General features: G+C 47.7%; 1 protein-coding gene across 12 annotated transcripts in view; it reads left to right on the top strand.

Annotated features, from left to right (window-relative positions):
• KDM2B (lysine demethylase 2B) overlaps window positions 1-16,328 on the top strand; it is a 119,741-nt gene that overhangs the window by 54,328 nt on the left and 49,085 nt on the right. For all 12 annotated transcript variants that reach the window (XM_074321539.2, XM_074321543.2, XM_074321537.2 and 9 more), the window contains 2 exons: window positions 3,954-4,080; window positions 6,226-6,704. In XM_074321539.2, the coding sequence (XP_074177640.2) occupies window positions 3,954-4,080; window positions 6,226-6,704 (606 nt within the window). The remainder of the gene's footprint in view (window positions 1-3,953; window positions 4,081-6,225; window positions 6,705-16,328) is intronic.

Genomic DNA, 16,328 nt, shown 5'->3' with positions numbered 1-16,328 from the left:
TTGGGTGCAAGTGGTCATCTTAGAGTCTGGATCAAGTGCTGTCTGGGGCTCTGGCCAACTGTTCTTTGGCCGGCCCTGAAGAATGGGCCAGTTTGTGAGCAGCCTAGGAAGCGTGGCCCATAAGAAGTGTGGGATGGAAAAGGAGAAAGCTAGAAGGCAACGACTGAAAGCCGGAGTCCGGCTGGGATTTCTAAAGGCTTCGGCCACTTGCTTGGCAGCCGCCCCTCCCCCCAGGAATCTGGATCATACATCTCAGTGGATTTGGGTCCCATCATTTTTGTGAGGAGCCCAGCTCCCCTCCCCCTTAAGCGGGAGGCGGGAGGCGGGAGGGAGGTAATGGAGTGGAACTCTGAGCCTCATGCTGAGCGCCTGTGGACTGTCGCGCCCACATCCAGATGAGCGCTGCAGGGTCCCTTCCCCCAAGGCCCACTGTCCCTCATCTGAGTGGGCACCCCATCTGGTTTCCCTGAAGCGGGTTGATGGGCGGAGTCCTGGTGGCCAGGCTAGCCTGGAACCACTGGCAGGCTGTTTAATCTGCTTTGACTTCTGATCCTTGGCGAGGGCTTAGCTACAAGGCCCGATTGTTCATGTCTTAGGAGCCAACGCAGACAAAAGACACTGGGGACGGAGCACTGGAAGCCAGACAAGGTGCCAGGGCTCCTTGTCAGCTCGCTACAGCTTAATTCTTTACACCCCTGTGAGCTTCCTTAAGAAGGTTATGGCCATTTAAACATAGTTTTTCAAGAGTCCTAAAACATAGCTTTGCTTAGAAACCAAATACAGGGGGTGGGACAAAGGACGACACCAGCAGTCTCTAAGCCCCAGGGTGTGGTTTTGTCTTAGCAAAAGAATTTGCCTTTGTGGCTCAAGGTGGGGACACCCCCCACCCCCATCCAGACCAGGGAAACCCCGACATTCATCTGGGTTTAGGAAGCCATGTCTTGCTCTCATGATTTTAATTTTTCTGGGCCGAATGAGAGGTGACTTTATCTGCTGCCCCTAGGCAAGCACAAGCCGCTGCCCGCATTCTGGGACCAGTGGGTTTCCATTTCCTGCCCCCTTTGGAGATGAAATCTTTCCCCCCGTCATTCTAAAACTGTTCCAAGGGGTGCAAGAACTATCCAAAGAATGGATGTGTTGCATGTTTATTATTTGAAGATAACGTCTCAGCCATTAGCGCTGCATATTTTTAACTCTAGTTTGGTTGATGAGGGCTAGGGATGGTCCAAATGATCAATTCATTAAACTGCGGTCTCTCTTACTTATCTTCCTCCCTCCCCGCCATGGCGCTAGAGAAAGCAGCCTTCTCAGGAAAGGTAATGCCAGCACACCCCATTTCCTCTCAGCCAATGAATCTATTTGGAAATTGCAAATAATTTACCCTTCCTCTCACCTTTCTCCTACCATTGGATTTTATGCCCTCATTGAATCTTTGTTTTTGTTTTTCCAGGAGAAAAACAAATTTTAAGGCACTTCCACCCACCCTCATATTTTAGTTTTTCAAGTCCTCAAGACCTGGGAGTTCTAGATGCACCAACACAACTTGGGTTCTGATCTCCTGAGGTCACTCTGCTCTGAGGAAAGGCTAAAGCCAGGTGCCACTTGAATGGGCCTTTAGGAAGTCAAACTGACCCCTGGAGATCCGCTGAGATGTTAATGACCCCCCAGGCTGGGAGCATTGCATGCTTTCTGACTGCCTTGCCTTTTGGTGAACAACTCAGTTTGGTGAGGCTCCGAATTTGTCAACAAATAATGTTGAGCAATCGTGTGTTTAATGTTCCCAGGCATGTTGTGGCTGAAACCTTTTGAAGGCGAAGGGTAGAAGGCGACAACCTGTTTGTAAGTCAATTCTTTGCCAATTTTGTTTCCTGCGGTGCTCTCTTGGAAAAAAAAAAAAAAAAGAAAAAGAAAAAATTGTAATTCCTTCATCAGCATTTGTCTTCACCCAGCTGGTTTCCTTTGGGCTCAGCAACAAGGAGGGGAGACTTATCTTCCTCTCCTGAAATAACAGCCAAAAAAACCACCCCTCCCTCCATCTAGAAAATTCTCAGGCACATCAATGCAGAGTGGCTCTGACGATCTTCCAAAATTTGAAAAATGAAAAGCAACTTCTAAGTTTTGCCAACTAAAGTCTGGAGATGTGAGAGAGGGTTTGAGACGAGGCGGGCCTGCCTGTCCTCAGCCTGCTGTAGGTATTGTCAATCTGTTTCAAAATCACTTGACCCTTGTTCTGGAGTGGGGGTGGGGCCGAAACCCCCAAACCCTTCTTCACAGGAGGTCAGGGGCTGCCTCAGGCTGACCTTTTTAAACTCCGGAGGGCACTGATCTGGTGACTGTGAAAAAATGTCATTATTAATATACTGTCCCAGCAATAAAACTGGGGTTCTCGGGAGAGTAGCTGGAGTCAAGGAAACCGCTAGATGATGTTCCCAATTCTGTGCATCCCCTGCAGGAGCTCAAACACATGTGGCAGCCAGGATCTCATTCCCAGGCATACCATCCACCTGAGCCAGGGAGGTCAAATGGACCCAATACACAGATGGGAGAAGTGAGGCCCCAACGTGGGAAAAGGGCCTTACTGCTGGAAACTGAGTCAGAGGAGCCTAGGGTGAACGGGGAACAGAGCTGGGACTCTCAAAGAAGGCAGAGTTGGCCTTTTCTAGGTGGGCACTGTGACAGAGGCAGGGAAATAGTATTTTAGGGCATATGGAGGATCTGGATCTGCTTGTATTTGTCTTCATCCCACATGTAGAATGTTGCCTGTTGATTGTCAGCAGAGAGAGGTGGAGAGTGTGCTTGCTTAACTCTCAGCTTCCTGAGTTCCTGGGAGATAGGAGATGTGAAGAGGGGTCTCTGGCCCCTGCAGAGATCCCTCGAGGCAGACACACCTTGGCGAGAGGGCAAGAGAGCAGGAGAGGAGTGAGTGTGCACGTGCAGGATCCCTCCTTGGAAATGAGGTGGGAGACAGGGTCACCCCTCCCACCACTTCAGTCCTCCCATGCCCTCTCGGGATGCAGTTTCTGTAAGGTTCTGTGCCAGGGCTGTCAGTGGTATTGCTTCCTTCCCATCTTTCGTTGCCATCTTATCGGTATAGACCCCGTGCTGCCCCGGGGCCCAGGCCTTTTCACAGTTCTGATACACAAAGCTATCTGCACCTACACTTCCTCCCCTATAAGAAACAGCTGAAAGGGGATCTCCATCTGGACTCCTGCTCCAGACCTGTGGGTGTGTATTCCGGCGTTAGGGTCACACCAGGAACTTGTGTCCAAGGGTGTCCCCTGGGAATACAGGCTGGGCAGTGCCAGATGGTGGCAGAGGTGGGGGGCAGGAGGCAGACCTCTCTGAAGCCCCGCCCACAGAGGTAGGAGCGGCCACACCCCTCCATTCTCATTGGTCTGCCTTGGTGTGACCTCCCTCCTAGAATGCAGGAGATACTTGATTGTCTGCATATGGGTAAGGTATGGGAGTTGATTTCCGTTTTTCAAGGGGGAGGGAGGGATAGCAGAATCTGTGCAAAAATTTTTGAGAACGGCTATGAGCCGGTGTCTGTTGTAGCTAGAATTAGGCAGTGGCTCACATTTGTGGTCTCCGCACCCTCCGTCAGCAGGTCAGGAGACAACTCTGCATCTCACGAAGCACTAAGCGGACCCCTCCACCTTCCCCATCGGCATGTAGCTCAGGGAACCCTGAAATGATGCTGTCACAGGCCTCTTCCTCCCCTCTTCCTCCTTTTCATTCGTGCATGCTCCTGGCATCTTGCCCTTTCCAGCGCCTCCCTCCTGCCTTCCAGTCCCCCCACCCCCATTCCCCCATTTTTCCCTCACACCATTTGTGCTCTTGCTAAGATGATGAAAATAAGTCCCACCCCCAGGAATACCCCCGTCCCCAGTTTTCTCCCTCCTTTCCCCTTGCCCTACAGAAACTGACCTCTGCCCCTGGGTCTTTGCTTTCAGGTGCAGCCTAAATTCCGTTATCCCTTCTACTATGAGATGTGCTGGTATGTCTTGGAGAGATATGTGTACTGTGTGACCCAGCGGTCCTACCTCACTCAGGAATACCAGAGAGAATCAATGCTGATTGGTGAGTGGATGGTGGGGCCCACCGCCTCAACTGCTCAGCAGGGGTAGAAACCATTTTTTCAGTGGGGCCCTTGAGAGTCCCGGGGTTCCAGGAATTCTTTTGAGCCAGAGTGTCAGGCAGATTGCTAGAGACCCTTTAGCAGGAGAAGCCATCCTTCTCAGCTTCCCACTTAGAATACAGGAGTCTAAGAAAATGAAATCATGACCCCAATAGAGTCACATCAGTGGCTTCCAGGTCTTACTAGTGACAATGCTGATGTGGGGAGGGGCCAGTCCCAGTCATGACTGCTGAAACAGGATCCCAATGGAGCAAAGAATCCTGGTTCTTTTTATTTCTTAGTAGCTGATCCCCTGGCTCCCTGCACCCTGGGGTTGGGTTTTTGTCTATATAGGAGCAGGCCCTTCAGATATAGGCAGGCCCCCAAATACCAGGCCAGCTTTGAGCTATTGGGAGGGGTGGCCAGGGCTGGAGATGCAAGCTTGGCAGAGCAGTGGGTGGTTCTGACAGAGGCAGGGAGACAGCGTGTATAGCCGCAGCTGCAGCCCCACTGTTGTTACTTAAAGGGACATCATCCCCCCAAAATGGTTTGGTCCTTGAATCCTGACTCACAGATGCCTGCCCTGAAGTTGCATCTAGCTATGACAGCCCTGCTTCTTCCCCTCTGCCTCTGAGCTGTGATTGCTGAGGGGTTTTCCTAGATGCAGAGTCCCCAGTGCCTCAATCACTCCATCTTTCTCATCACAGGATAGAAAAATGCGATTGGTCTGCACGATTTTTGCCATAATCTCCAGGAGTTTTAGATTTTTTGGTTTTTCTTTTCTCACTAAGCCTTCTTCCTTTCTTCCCTTGAACTCCCATGCTTAGTGACTTGAGGGATTTCAGGCGGGCATATGATGGGGAACAAATTTTTCTGCTGGGGTCTTGATTGGGAACTGCTCCTTCACCTTCTGGAAACTCAGTTGTGTCTGGAGGTGGGAGTGGGGGTTCTGTTTTGGGTCCTGTTCCTGTCAGATGAGGAAATATTCAGGTGTGAAAAATACGGAAACCCTACAACCTGCTCTTCTGAAGCTCCCAGCCTGGTAGATAAAATTGATTCTGAACTAGTGTGGGAACCCCTGGTTGTAGTGGTAGCTACATGTTCCTGGGGGGATTGGAGGCTTGTTTTTGTGGTAGTCCCCAAACAAGGGAAGTGACCAAGAAACAAGGGTCACTTCCCTCATTTGGATACTTAGGGCTGTGGAAGAACGTTCCTGGCCTGGCAAAAAAAAACACCACACAAAACACAAAAAACAAAAAGAACGTCCCCAATTCTGTTTCCAGGCACACGAGGAAATCTTAAGGCAGTGTTTGGGTCATTGGCGCCCATTTTTTCTTAAATTTTCTTGCCACTATTTTCTTCTGCCTCTCTGGTCCATCTGCCAGAGAGAAAGGGGGCGTTAGGGCAACGCGTCATTTACTGAGTGCTAGTTGTGTGCCGGGAGCTGTGCTCGTGACGCCTTCCTTATTTAATCCTCACAGGCCTTCCAAGGAAGTAGTCCTTGCCTTATTTTATTTGTTTATTTCTTTGCCTCATATTTTTAAAAGAGCGTTATTGGGGTGTAGTTCACATGTCAGACAATTCACCCATGTAATGTGTTTAATCAGTGGTTTTCAGTCTATTCCCAGAGTTGTGTAACCATCACCATGGTCAAGTTTTAGGACATTTTCAGCACCCTAGAAAGATACCCATACCCGTTAGTCACCATCTCCTTATCTCCCTCGTCCCTCTGCAGCCCTAAGCAGTCACTAATCTGCTTTCTGTCTCTACGGATGTTCCCTTCTTCCGGACATTTTATATGAATGGAATCATATGTGCTCTGTCTTATTTTTATATGTTGAAATATAAATGCCAGGTATGTTCAGTGAGGTGAGGCAGCCTATCTGGGTACACAAAACCTGGGGAAGCTGAGCCGGGATTTGAACCTATATCTGACTGACCGTAACCTTTCTGGAAGCTGAGGGAGGCATAGACCTTAGAACTGTCCAAAGCAGCTCGATCTCCAGAGTAAAGGGGAGGTACAGTGAGTAGAGGTTCCCGGGACTTCCAGCAGGGAGTCTGGGGTGTTCTTCTCAGTCTTTATTGTGACACCCCCCCACCCCCTGTAGATGCCCCAAGAAAGCCCAGTATAGACGGCTTCTCATCTGATTCCTGGCTGGAGATGGAGGAGGAGTCCTGTGAGCAGCAGCCCCAGGAGGAGGAGGAGAAGGACGAAGAGCAGGAGGAGGAAGGTGCAGAGAAGGTGCCCAAGCCACCCGCCGATGGCCCTGCCTCGCCCACCAGCACCCCGTCTGAGGACCAGGAGCCCCCCGGGAAGAAGCCCAAAGCCCCCGCCTTGCGGTTCCTCAAAAGGACTTTGTCGAATGAGTCGGAGGAGAGTGTGAAGTCCACGACGGTGCCCGCAGACTACCCCAAGACGCCCACCGGCTCTCCCAGCACTGAGGTCTCTGCCAAATGGACGCACCTCACCGAGTTTGAACTGAAGGGCCTGAAAGCTCTGGTGGAGAAACTTGAATCCCTCCCGGAAAACAAGAAGTGTGTCCCCGAGGGCATCGAGGACCCCCAGGCACTCCTGGAGGGTGTAAAGGTGGGCAGGAAGTAGTGTCTGGGGCTGGGCAGCTGAGGGCTGGGCAGGTTGTGTTCACAGCACAGCTTCCCAAGGGCAGCTGGGCTCAGGGCGGCTCGGTGCAGACTCTCCTGGGGGTGTGTCTGTGCACGGGGAGGGTCCCTGGCTCAAACCAGCTCATCTAGGGTATCCAAGCTGAGGCCGCCATTGAGACCTCCGGGGCACCCCTTGGTGGAAGCTGGCTCTGTGGTTGACATTGAATTCTTTCTCATACTTGTTGAAAATCTGAGGCTGTACCGATAATAGGTGCCACTGGAGTAGCTGCTGTTGAGTTTGGGGACAGACTCCTTCGTCCTGGTCACGGAGGTTTGTGCTCTGGGCTGGCTTCCCCTGGAGCATATAGTTTTCACGTGAGCAGATTGTACATCTTGCTGGTCCTTGAGATGGCCAGCCAAGGTGGGCCACGTGGCCACCCAGGGTTCAGAGGTCTCCAAGTAGAGCCTAGTTATGGAGTCAACTCTCACTGAGCACCAGCTGTGCTGGCTGTGGGGGGACGGAAAGTAGGAGGTGATAGTCACTGTTCTCAGGTAGTTCATTGTCTAGCAAAGGAAACAGGCAGGTGAAGAAATCAGGTGACAGGGAATTAAGTGCCACTGAGTGTGCTGTGCGTACCCAGGGCCTGGGAGCCGGCCAGGGTTCTGGGACCGTTATGCAGAGAGGGCATTCGAGCTGGGCCTTAGAGGCTGCATAGGAGCCCTCCAGGTGGGGAACGCTGTCCTAGGCAGAGTGCTCACGAGCAGTGTGTTTAAGAAACAGGAAATACACTGGGAGGCCTTGTCCTGTAGCCATCATAATCATAACGTCTGTCGGAAGCTCACTACCTGCCAGGTACCAGTGCTAGGCAAGTGGTCAGTACCCTCATTATCTGTACTTACCTGATGAGACAGTAGGCACAGAGAGGTTAAGGGACATGCCTGAGGTGACAGAGCTGGGATGAGGACCCAGGAATGCCTCCGAACTCCCGTGTGGACACCACTATGTGGAACGGCTTCCTGTCTCAGCATTGCTAAGGCTTTTCGGTGTGAGTCGTCAGGCGTTTGGGCTTTCTTCTCCAATATCTGGTTCCCAAGTAAATCTGGCTGCCTGCTGGGATTGGAGACCGAATTGAAGTCTCTTTTTTGATGCCTGCAAACTCTACCCAGGACTTGTTAATTAGTTCATTTGTTCATTTAGGAAATGTGTCGGGCGCCGGGGTATAGAAATATTAAGACTGTCCTGCCCTGGAAGTGCTTAGTGACCAGGGGCTGGAGTTTTGAGACCTGGGGCCCACAGCAGGTAGCCTGACAGGTACCACCAGCAGAGGGAGCCAGTGTACAAAATCATTCATCCAGGTATAGTTCATTTTCTGTAGTACGTGTGTCCGCTACAAGTGCTGTAAAATTAAGATCTTGTAATGCGGGAAAGTTGCCAGGCAAAAGAGCTCGGTAGTAAACATCCCTATAAAGCAAATCTTTACTTGCTAATGGGTCTTTTTCATTGATTCTTGACTTTTTGGAGGTTTCTGACTTCTCTTGAGTTTCCTGAAAACATGCTTATACACACAAAATTTTGCATGCCGTGTCAGGGAGTCTTGGACTCCTGAGCCTGTTCCTGGACCCCACGTAAGGGACCTCTAGTCTTGGCCTTTGTATGTTGGGTTCCTTAAAGGAAACCTGAAAGTTCTGTTATGTGGCTACTTTTTTCTTCTGAGGTCCTGTAAAGTGAAAACAGGTATTTTCATCAGTAATTACATCTTGAATAGTATTAGGGTCCCAGAATATTGTAAATGAGTTAAAAACACATTCGTTTGAAAGAGGAAGTGTTCTTCTGAATCTTATCGGAAACTTCTGGTGAATTGTGAGTTGCGGGTTGGGAGAGCAAGGAAGGGACAGGTGGCTCCTTCAGCATTAGCCTTCTCAAGCTTCTGTCGCATTGTCTCTGCCCGGCTATGAATGGTGCTGTGGGGGGTGGGGTGGATTCAGTCAGAAGATCTTGGTTCGACAACTGCCGCTTCAGGCCTTAGCTGACTGACTTGGTCTTGTCATTGAACTCCTGAGCTTAATTTTTCTCATTTGTATAACGGAAATAAAACTTCTACAGCATCTGCTGCCCAAATGTCAAAGGTCAAGTGAGAAAATGCATTTGACATCATTTGACAAACTACAAAACCAAACACAAGATGCGGTGAGGTGCAGGTCACTGTTGAAGGAAGGGCCTGATGGGAACTGAGGAATGTTATGTCGTAGGAAAGATTAGTTTGGGCATTTCTCCACAGAGTGGACATTTGGTGCTATTTTATGCCCATGAGTTAATTCTGTTTTGCTGGGGGCTCAGATGGGACTCCCTGATGATGTGCCATCCATGACAGAATCAAAACCACATGGCTCAAGACGGTGACCCTTCCAGGATGGAACTAAAGGCGACGGACTCTTGAGAGGCACAGGTTTGGCTGACAGTTGCAAAGTCATCTGCTCAAGGAAACGCTGCTGAGTCCCAGGAAGCGGATGAATAGAGAAAACCCCTTTTTCCTAAATACTGTTCGGTTCATCTTCAACCCAGCTATCCGGTCCTCTGGGTTTTACATTCTAGGCCTGTAGGAATATAGTGTGCCCTCGGTAACTGGTGGTGCCATGCCCTTTTTTCGAAGTTCTGAAATCGTCGGGGCTAGCTAAGAGTGAGAAGGAAAAAAAGGTGTTTTTTTTCTCTCAGCTAGCCCAGGAGAAAAACACTTTCAAGGGTCAAACTTAAAGGCCAGTTCTTGGAGAACAGAGAATGTAGTGTATTTTTTTTCAATTGTGGTAAAATACACGTAACATTTACCATTTTTATATTGATTGATTTCACTTGCTAGGTCACCAGTTTAGAACCTTCAAGGAAGCAACACTTACCATTTTAACCACTGTAAAGTGGTATCAAGCACATTCACATTGTTTTGTAACCACTGCCTGTACATAGTTCCGAACTTTTCATCAGCCCAGGCAGAACCCTGTACCCGTTAGCCATCACTTCCCATTTCCCCCTCCCTCTGGTCTGCTTTCTGTCTTTATGGGTTTACCTACTCTGGACATTTCATCTGTATAAACGTTTCAAGTGTAATAGTGTTACATGATCAATGTAAAAGAAATTAAACATTGCAGTCTAGAGGATAGAAAACGTCCCCCTCCTCAGTTCTCATACCCTGGGGGTAACGCCTCGTTAAACATCTGGTGAATATACTTCTGCAGCTTTCCTCTCACCCCCATGTATACAGACAAATACACAACTAAAAAATTAGATCACGTGCTCTTGCGACTCACCTTAAGTTTTCTTTTTTGTGCCCATTCCTGGAAGTCTAACTTATTCTTTTTTTGTGGGTAGAACTTCTGAAAGTTGAGTTTGTCCTTTTTACCTCAGTGACCCCAATGGTTTCAGCAGGTCCCAGTGAGCTCATTTGGACCTTGAAAACTTACCTTGGGGTGGGGGTGGGGTCTGGATCTAGATTCAATTCAAAATGACCATTCTACTTAATTTGCTTTGTGAAAGGAAGGGAGAGTCCAGCATCTTGTAAAAGTCCAAGAAAGCCATTTCCCCCCTCATCTTTGTGAAACCCTTTGGGATTTGGCATTGAGGTGTTTTCTGTGACTCCCTTCTTTTAAGACTGTTGTTCTGCTGAAGGTGCAGGATATTGGCATGTACGCAATGGGAAGAACAAGAAATCAGGACATAAGGGACCTTTGAGTTCAATTTTGGTTTCTGAAATTCTTAGCTATTTGCTGTGTGGCCTTGGGCAAGTCACTCTACCTTTCTGTTTATCAGTATGTAAAACCAGGATATTGAACTAAATGTGCTTTGTTTTTCTGGGGACCAGAGTCTGTGGTTCTTTGGCTCTTCTGAAGTGCTTAATGGATTGAAACCTGAGTGTCTTCACTGTAAAGTGAGGATAATAACAGGGACCTGTGTCACTGAATTCTTTTGAGGAACAGTGAGGTAATGAACACCCAGCTTCCCTAGTAAGCCTTTCGAGAAAGATTAGCTGTTTTTAGGTAGCAGTCCAAGGAGAACCAGACTGGCTTTGGCCAGCTCTTCACGCTGCCCAAGCTCTCAGCTACTCCCATCCCTCTTTCTGGTTTAGAATTGAAATCTGTAGTCTCCTAGGGCTGCGTAACGAAGAACCACAAACTGGCTTGAAACAGGAGAGATTTACTCTCATGGTTCTGGAGGCCAGACGTCCGACATCAGTGTCCACCCTGAGGGCTCTGGGGAGGCTCCGTCCTTGTCTCCCAGTTTTTCGTGGTTTCTGGCAGTCCTTCGCTGTGGCTACATCACTCTAATCTCTTTCTTCACCTTCACATAGCCATCTGTCTTCTCTGTCTCTGAGTGTCTTCTCTTCTTATAAGGACGTCAGTCATTGGATTAGGGCCCACCCTAATCCATATGATCTCATTTTAACATGCTTACATCTGTAAAGAACCTATTTCCCAGTAAGGTCTCATTCTGAGGTTTTGAATGCACATGAATTTTCTTAGGCACACTATTCAACCCAATACATCATCTTTTCTCTCTTCCCTCTTGGATTGGCAACCATTAATCTGTGGACAAAGTAATTAACAGTAAGATGGGCATCGCCCTACCTGCTGTCCCTCCCAGAAGAATCTATACTTTCAGCTAGAACTCAGGGAGAGAGCTGGGGCTCCTGATGGTAGGAAAGGACAGTGTGTGACTACTTGGGGACAGGTCTAGTCCTCGAATCGATTATAAATGACTTGAAAATAACCAGTGCATTGCAAGGTTGTGAAGGGCTCGGACCTAAATTGGCAGTGACTTCTGAGATTGGATGTGGGAAGGCTTTTGACAGATACCCCTTTGCAAGGCGATTCTGCAGCCGTCATTAAGATAATTCCAGGCTCTCTTTCCCATGATGCCACGCCTCCATGGCGGCCAGAGTGTCAGCTGGGGGTAGAAATGCCAGTTCACTATAGATAGCCGCTTTTTTTATTGTGTGGAATTATGGGACTGTGTAGAATTAGGGGGCCGCAGGGAATTAGGGGACCACATGGACTTAAGGGGCTTTAAGAGACAATAAAGAGCTAGTTTTCAAATGTTATCTTTTTTTAACACTAAAAAAAATATCAATTGTATTGTTCTTTCATCAACGCCCAAATATAATAGAAAATAATCCTAAATTAAGAGTATGTTATCCAAGCAGACGTTATCTTGTAAGACCAAAGGTTCCGGAGTCAGGCTGAATCCCCTGTGCCATCCATTAATCAGCTGAATGCTCTTTGGGGAACTCGACTTAAGATGGGGAAAGTAAGAGCACATGCCTCAGTGGATTCAGCGTGGTGACACTAGTACAGGGTCTTTTAAGTGTTCAGTAAGCTAGAGCTGATATGATTGTTTCAGACACTATCATGGAATGAAAACAGGCCCATTTACAGCCAAGTATGAGAGTTTGTGAAACCCACAACCATGGAAGGTGTGTCCAGCTTTTCGATCATGGGGTCCTCAGGTCCTGACTCTGAACACACCTGCTCACTTAAGTTGCCTCTCCTGGTCTTGCTGTTTGCTCTTGCAGCTTCTAGTGGTTCCTGGTGTCCCTTGGCTTGTGGCTGCGTCACTCCAGTCTCTGCCTGTCTTCCCATGACCTTTTTCCTTGGGTCTCTGTCAGATCCCCTTCTCCTTTCTCTTCTAAAGTAAATCCGGGGTCATTTCATCTTGAGATTCTCAGCTATATCTGTAGAGACCCTGTTTCCAAGTAAGGTCACATTCAGAGGTGCTAGGAGTTAGGACTTGAATGTGTCTTTTTGAGACAGTGCAGCCCAAGCAGGCACAGATGTTGGGCTGGAGTGGATGAAGGGATCCTGGGACCTGATTGTAGGGGCCCTGGCCAGGTGGTGGGTCCCCCTGAGACTGTTGTGTCCCCCGAGCAGCAGTCTGAGCTGCTCCGTGCTGCGTTACAGCGTGTGGTTTGGTGATCTTTTTTGATGTCTGCCTCTGCTTTATTATCACAGTGGTGGTATTTTTAGTCACATATGGTGATTCTAATTATTAATGCTCCACCCCCCGGAAACAATGGGACCTGAATCCATTGTTCACATTAAGCTCTTTGAGAGAAGTTGTCATAAGGGGGAGCAGAGACCCAGCACTTCCATTGTCTGTGGTTATCTTGTTAGGTCATAAACAGGGCAGTTTCCAGCCGAAAGGGTCCAGTGGCCCCAATCTTTCTGTTTTTTACACCAGCCCTGGGCTTTCATAGTGAAGGCTTGTAGGGTGTAACTTGAACCGGACTGGGCTGGTGCAGGCACTGAGACTTCCTTGTCTCTGCTTCCAAGAGCCCCGGGAAGTGCATAAATTCTGGCAGAGCCTAGGAAAGCCAGTGACATGATTACCTTCAGCACAATTTATTTCTCAGAGAGAAAATCTCCAATTAGGATCATCTCTTCCTGCAGCCTGTCACATACAAATGAAAACATGGCCTTTCCTGAGGGGCAGAGCCCATGGCGCCCCCTGGTGGCCACTGTGGGCCACGCATGGGGGCGCGCCGCTTCCTGCAGGGAGTGTGTTTATAGGATTGCCAGACAAGTAGGCGCTTGGAGAGGTCTCTTTATTAACTTTTAACTATTATTTATCATTATTAATGTATTAATCATTATTAATATTCACACCTTCAGTAATAGTTTTTGGTAACCAGTCATCCCTCTAAAGAGGCCTCTCGCTTCAATGCTTGTGAGTTCCCGACTCCAGCTCTGATATTGAAATGACAAGAAATCTTGAGGTAATTCAGAAGGAAGCTCAGAGAAAATCGAGGGGAGTAGGCGTTATTTTCAGTCATATGTAGAGCAGCGTTTGTAAACCGGTGGCCTGTGGCCCAAGACAGCCCACAGATGTGTTTGCTTCATTGTGATTTAAAAATATATATATTTTCCATCAGTCGCCAACATTTAAAAGTGGAGAGATTTCAAATAAAACTGGAGCTTTGACTTCTGAGAAATCAGATAACTGTCAGGGCTTTCATTCCCACAGGAGGTTAGTAGGTTGGGAGTAAGTAGCATTTGTCCTCTTTAAAAGGGCATGTGGCCTCTGGTTTGCCACAGGCCACACCATTCCCGATAGCCCGAGTTCGTTTACATCTTTTACTTTACCTGACTGGTTCCTGGAAGCATCTGAGCTTGTCACCTCAGCCTAGAGACTGAGATAGGGATAAGGCAGCAGAATGTCCTGTGGAAGTGATGGGCCCCTGTCCCAACCATATGGGGACATATAGAAAGGCTTTAGGTAAACATGGAATGTCTTCCTGGAAAGCCTTTAAGTGACTTTTTTTTGGGGGGGGGCGACATTATTTTTAGAAAAAAACAAATCCTGATATGTTGTGGGGGAGGGTGTGAAATTCATATGGATTATTAAGAGAAACCACGAAATAATGAAATTTTGTGCTCGGGTAGGCCCACTTTAGGCACAAGTGCCTCTTCTGTGATGTGGGGATAGTTTGAGAAATGCCTTCTAAGGAGTTAGTGGCTGAATTACTCTCTGGCATATTTGCAAGGAATAGACGAGGATGGGTCACTTCTGTATTTGTTAAGAGAATGCTGACTGTGGTGCCTGGATTGTCTTCTAGGTGTCCTATTTTTGTAGGTCAGCTCCAGAGGTTACTGGAATGGTTTCCTGAGCCCTTGTCACCCTGTTATGACCTAGGCCTGTAGGCAGATAGACCTGGTCAGCACCAGGTTCCTCCCAGCTGTGTGACCTTGGGCAAGTCACTTGACCTCCCTGATATTTAGTTTCTGCTTTGGCGAAATGGGAAGAATTGGCCCGACCCCACAGATAGGATTATTTTAATGTCTAGAGCAAGCACTTAACAAACGCTCCTAAGCATGGTAGTAAAATCACCTGCAGCGTCATAGTGTAAAATCAAGGTGGGTAACACTTTTCTACACCCAGGTAAGACAACAAGAAGCTGCTGCTTACTCATGGTCACACAAGCTGTAAATTGCAGAACTTGAACCCAGATGTTCTGACTCTACAACGAGAGTTGTCCCAAGCATAACAGTGACAGTTTAACTAGTGAGATATTAGGTCCCTAACCTGTACTTTATAGGACCTCTGACTCTATTGCTTAGGGAGGGATTGCTTTGCCCCACTCCTTCCTCCCCTTTTTAAAAATTGTGGTAAATACCTACATAACATAGAATTTACCATTTTAACCATTTTTAAATGTGCAGTTCAGTGGCATTAAGTACATTCACGTTGTCGTTCCACGTTCTCCACCATCCATCTCCAGAACTTTTTCATTGTGCCAGACTGAAACTCTGAACCTGTTAAAACAACAACTCCCCATTCCTCCCACCTCCCACCTCCCACCACAGGACCACCGTTCTACTTTCTGCTTGTATGAATCTGACTCCTCTAGGCACCTCATATAAGTGGAATCATACAGCATTTGTCCATCTGTGACTGGCTTATTTCACTCAGTATAATGTCCTCCAGGTTCATCCATATTGTAGCATATGTCAGAATTTCCTTCCTTTTTAAGGCTGGATCATATTGCATTGTATGGTTAGATCACAGTTTGTTTATTCAGTCATCCAATGATGGACACTTGGGTTGCTTCCTTTTGGCTGTTGTGAATAATGCTGCCGTGAACATGGGCCCCCTCCCTTTTCTAAAGGATAGGCTGAGTGATACTATGGTTAAAGAACACAGGTTGTGGGGTAGAGGAGTCTCCATCACTTACTGGCTGAGTGGTCTTGGACCGTTCCCTTCATACACACCTGGTTCCCCCAAGCCCTGGTTTCCTCATCTGCACCATGGAAATGATGATAGTCCATCTCACAGAGTCGTCAAGAAGATTGAATGAGAGAATGGATATGAAATAGTAATTATGGTCCCCGGCACAGAGAAAGTACTCAATACCTCTGCCCTCATACATTCATTCAACAAAATGTGTGCAGTCGGCCCTCCGGCGTTTACATGGGCACCCCTCACCTAGCCAGTTCCACCTACCCAGAGCAGCGGACCAAGGTGGGGAGAGGGCAGTGGAATGGCCCACCTGGCTGCACATTAAAAAAGATACAATGTCTGCGGGATATTTTAAACAATAATTAAAAACCAAAAGTGATGAAAAGTTTGCCTGCTTTTTATAATCATCAGGAACTGGCAATTTTAATCAATGTCAGTGATGAAATTCTCCCCCAGTGGTGAAATTCTTCCCACTGTCCCCAACTGTGTAGCCTCTCTCATGTCCCATGTGAAGCCCACACGAGTTGAATCATGTCCAATCATGTCCTTTCTGTTGTATTTCCTTTTAAATATGTACCTGTTAGAAAAATTGGCACCCTAAGAATTCTTATTTACGTTATTGTGGCTGTTACTACTGTCTGATTGGCATTTTAAAAATTATTTTCAGTATAGTCAATGGAATTGTAACATCTATATATGATGTCAGAGGGGTAGTAGATTGGGGGGTTATCATTTTGTGAGGGGTGTAAATGTCTAACTATTATCTTGCTTTGTACACCTGAAACTATCAAAAGAAAAAAGTATTTTTTATTAATAGACTATGTTTTAGAACAGTTTCAGATTTACAGAAAAATTCAGCAGATAGTACGGTTTCCACATACCCTGCACACA

The sequence above is a fragment of the Rhinolophus sinicus genome, chromosome 9 (assembly GCF_057876585.1).
Source record: "Rhinolophus sinicus isolate RSI-liver-muscle chromosome 9, RSI-T2T, whole genome shotgun sequence".
NCBI classification, from domain to species: domain Eukaryota; kingdom Metazoa; phylum Chordata; class Mammalia; order Chiroptera; family Rhinolophidae; genus Rhinolophus; species Rhinolophus sinicus.
The sequence above is the reverse complement of the archived record's forward strand: the minus strand, read 5'-3'. Positions and strand labels throughout refer to the sequence as shown.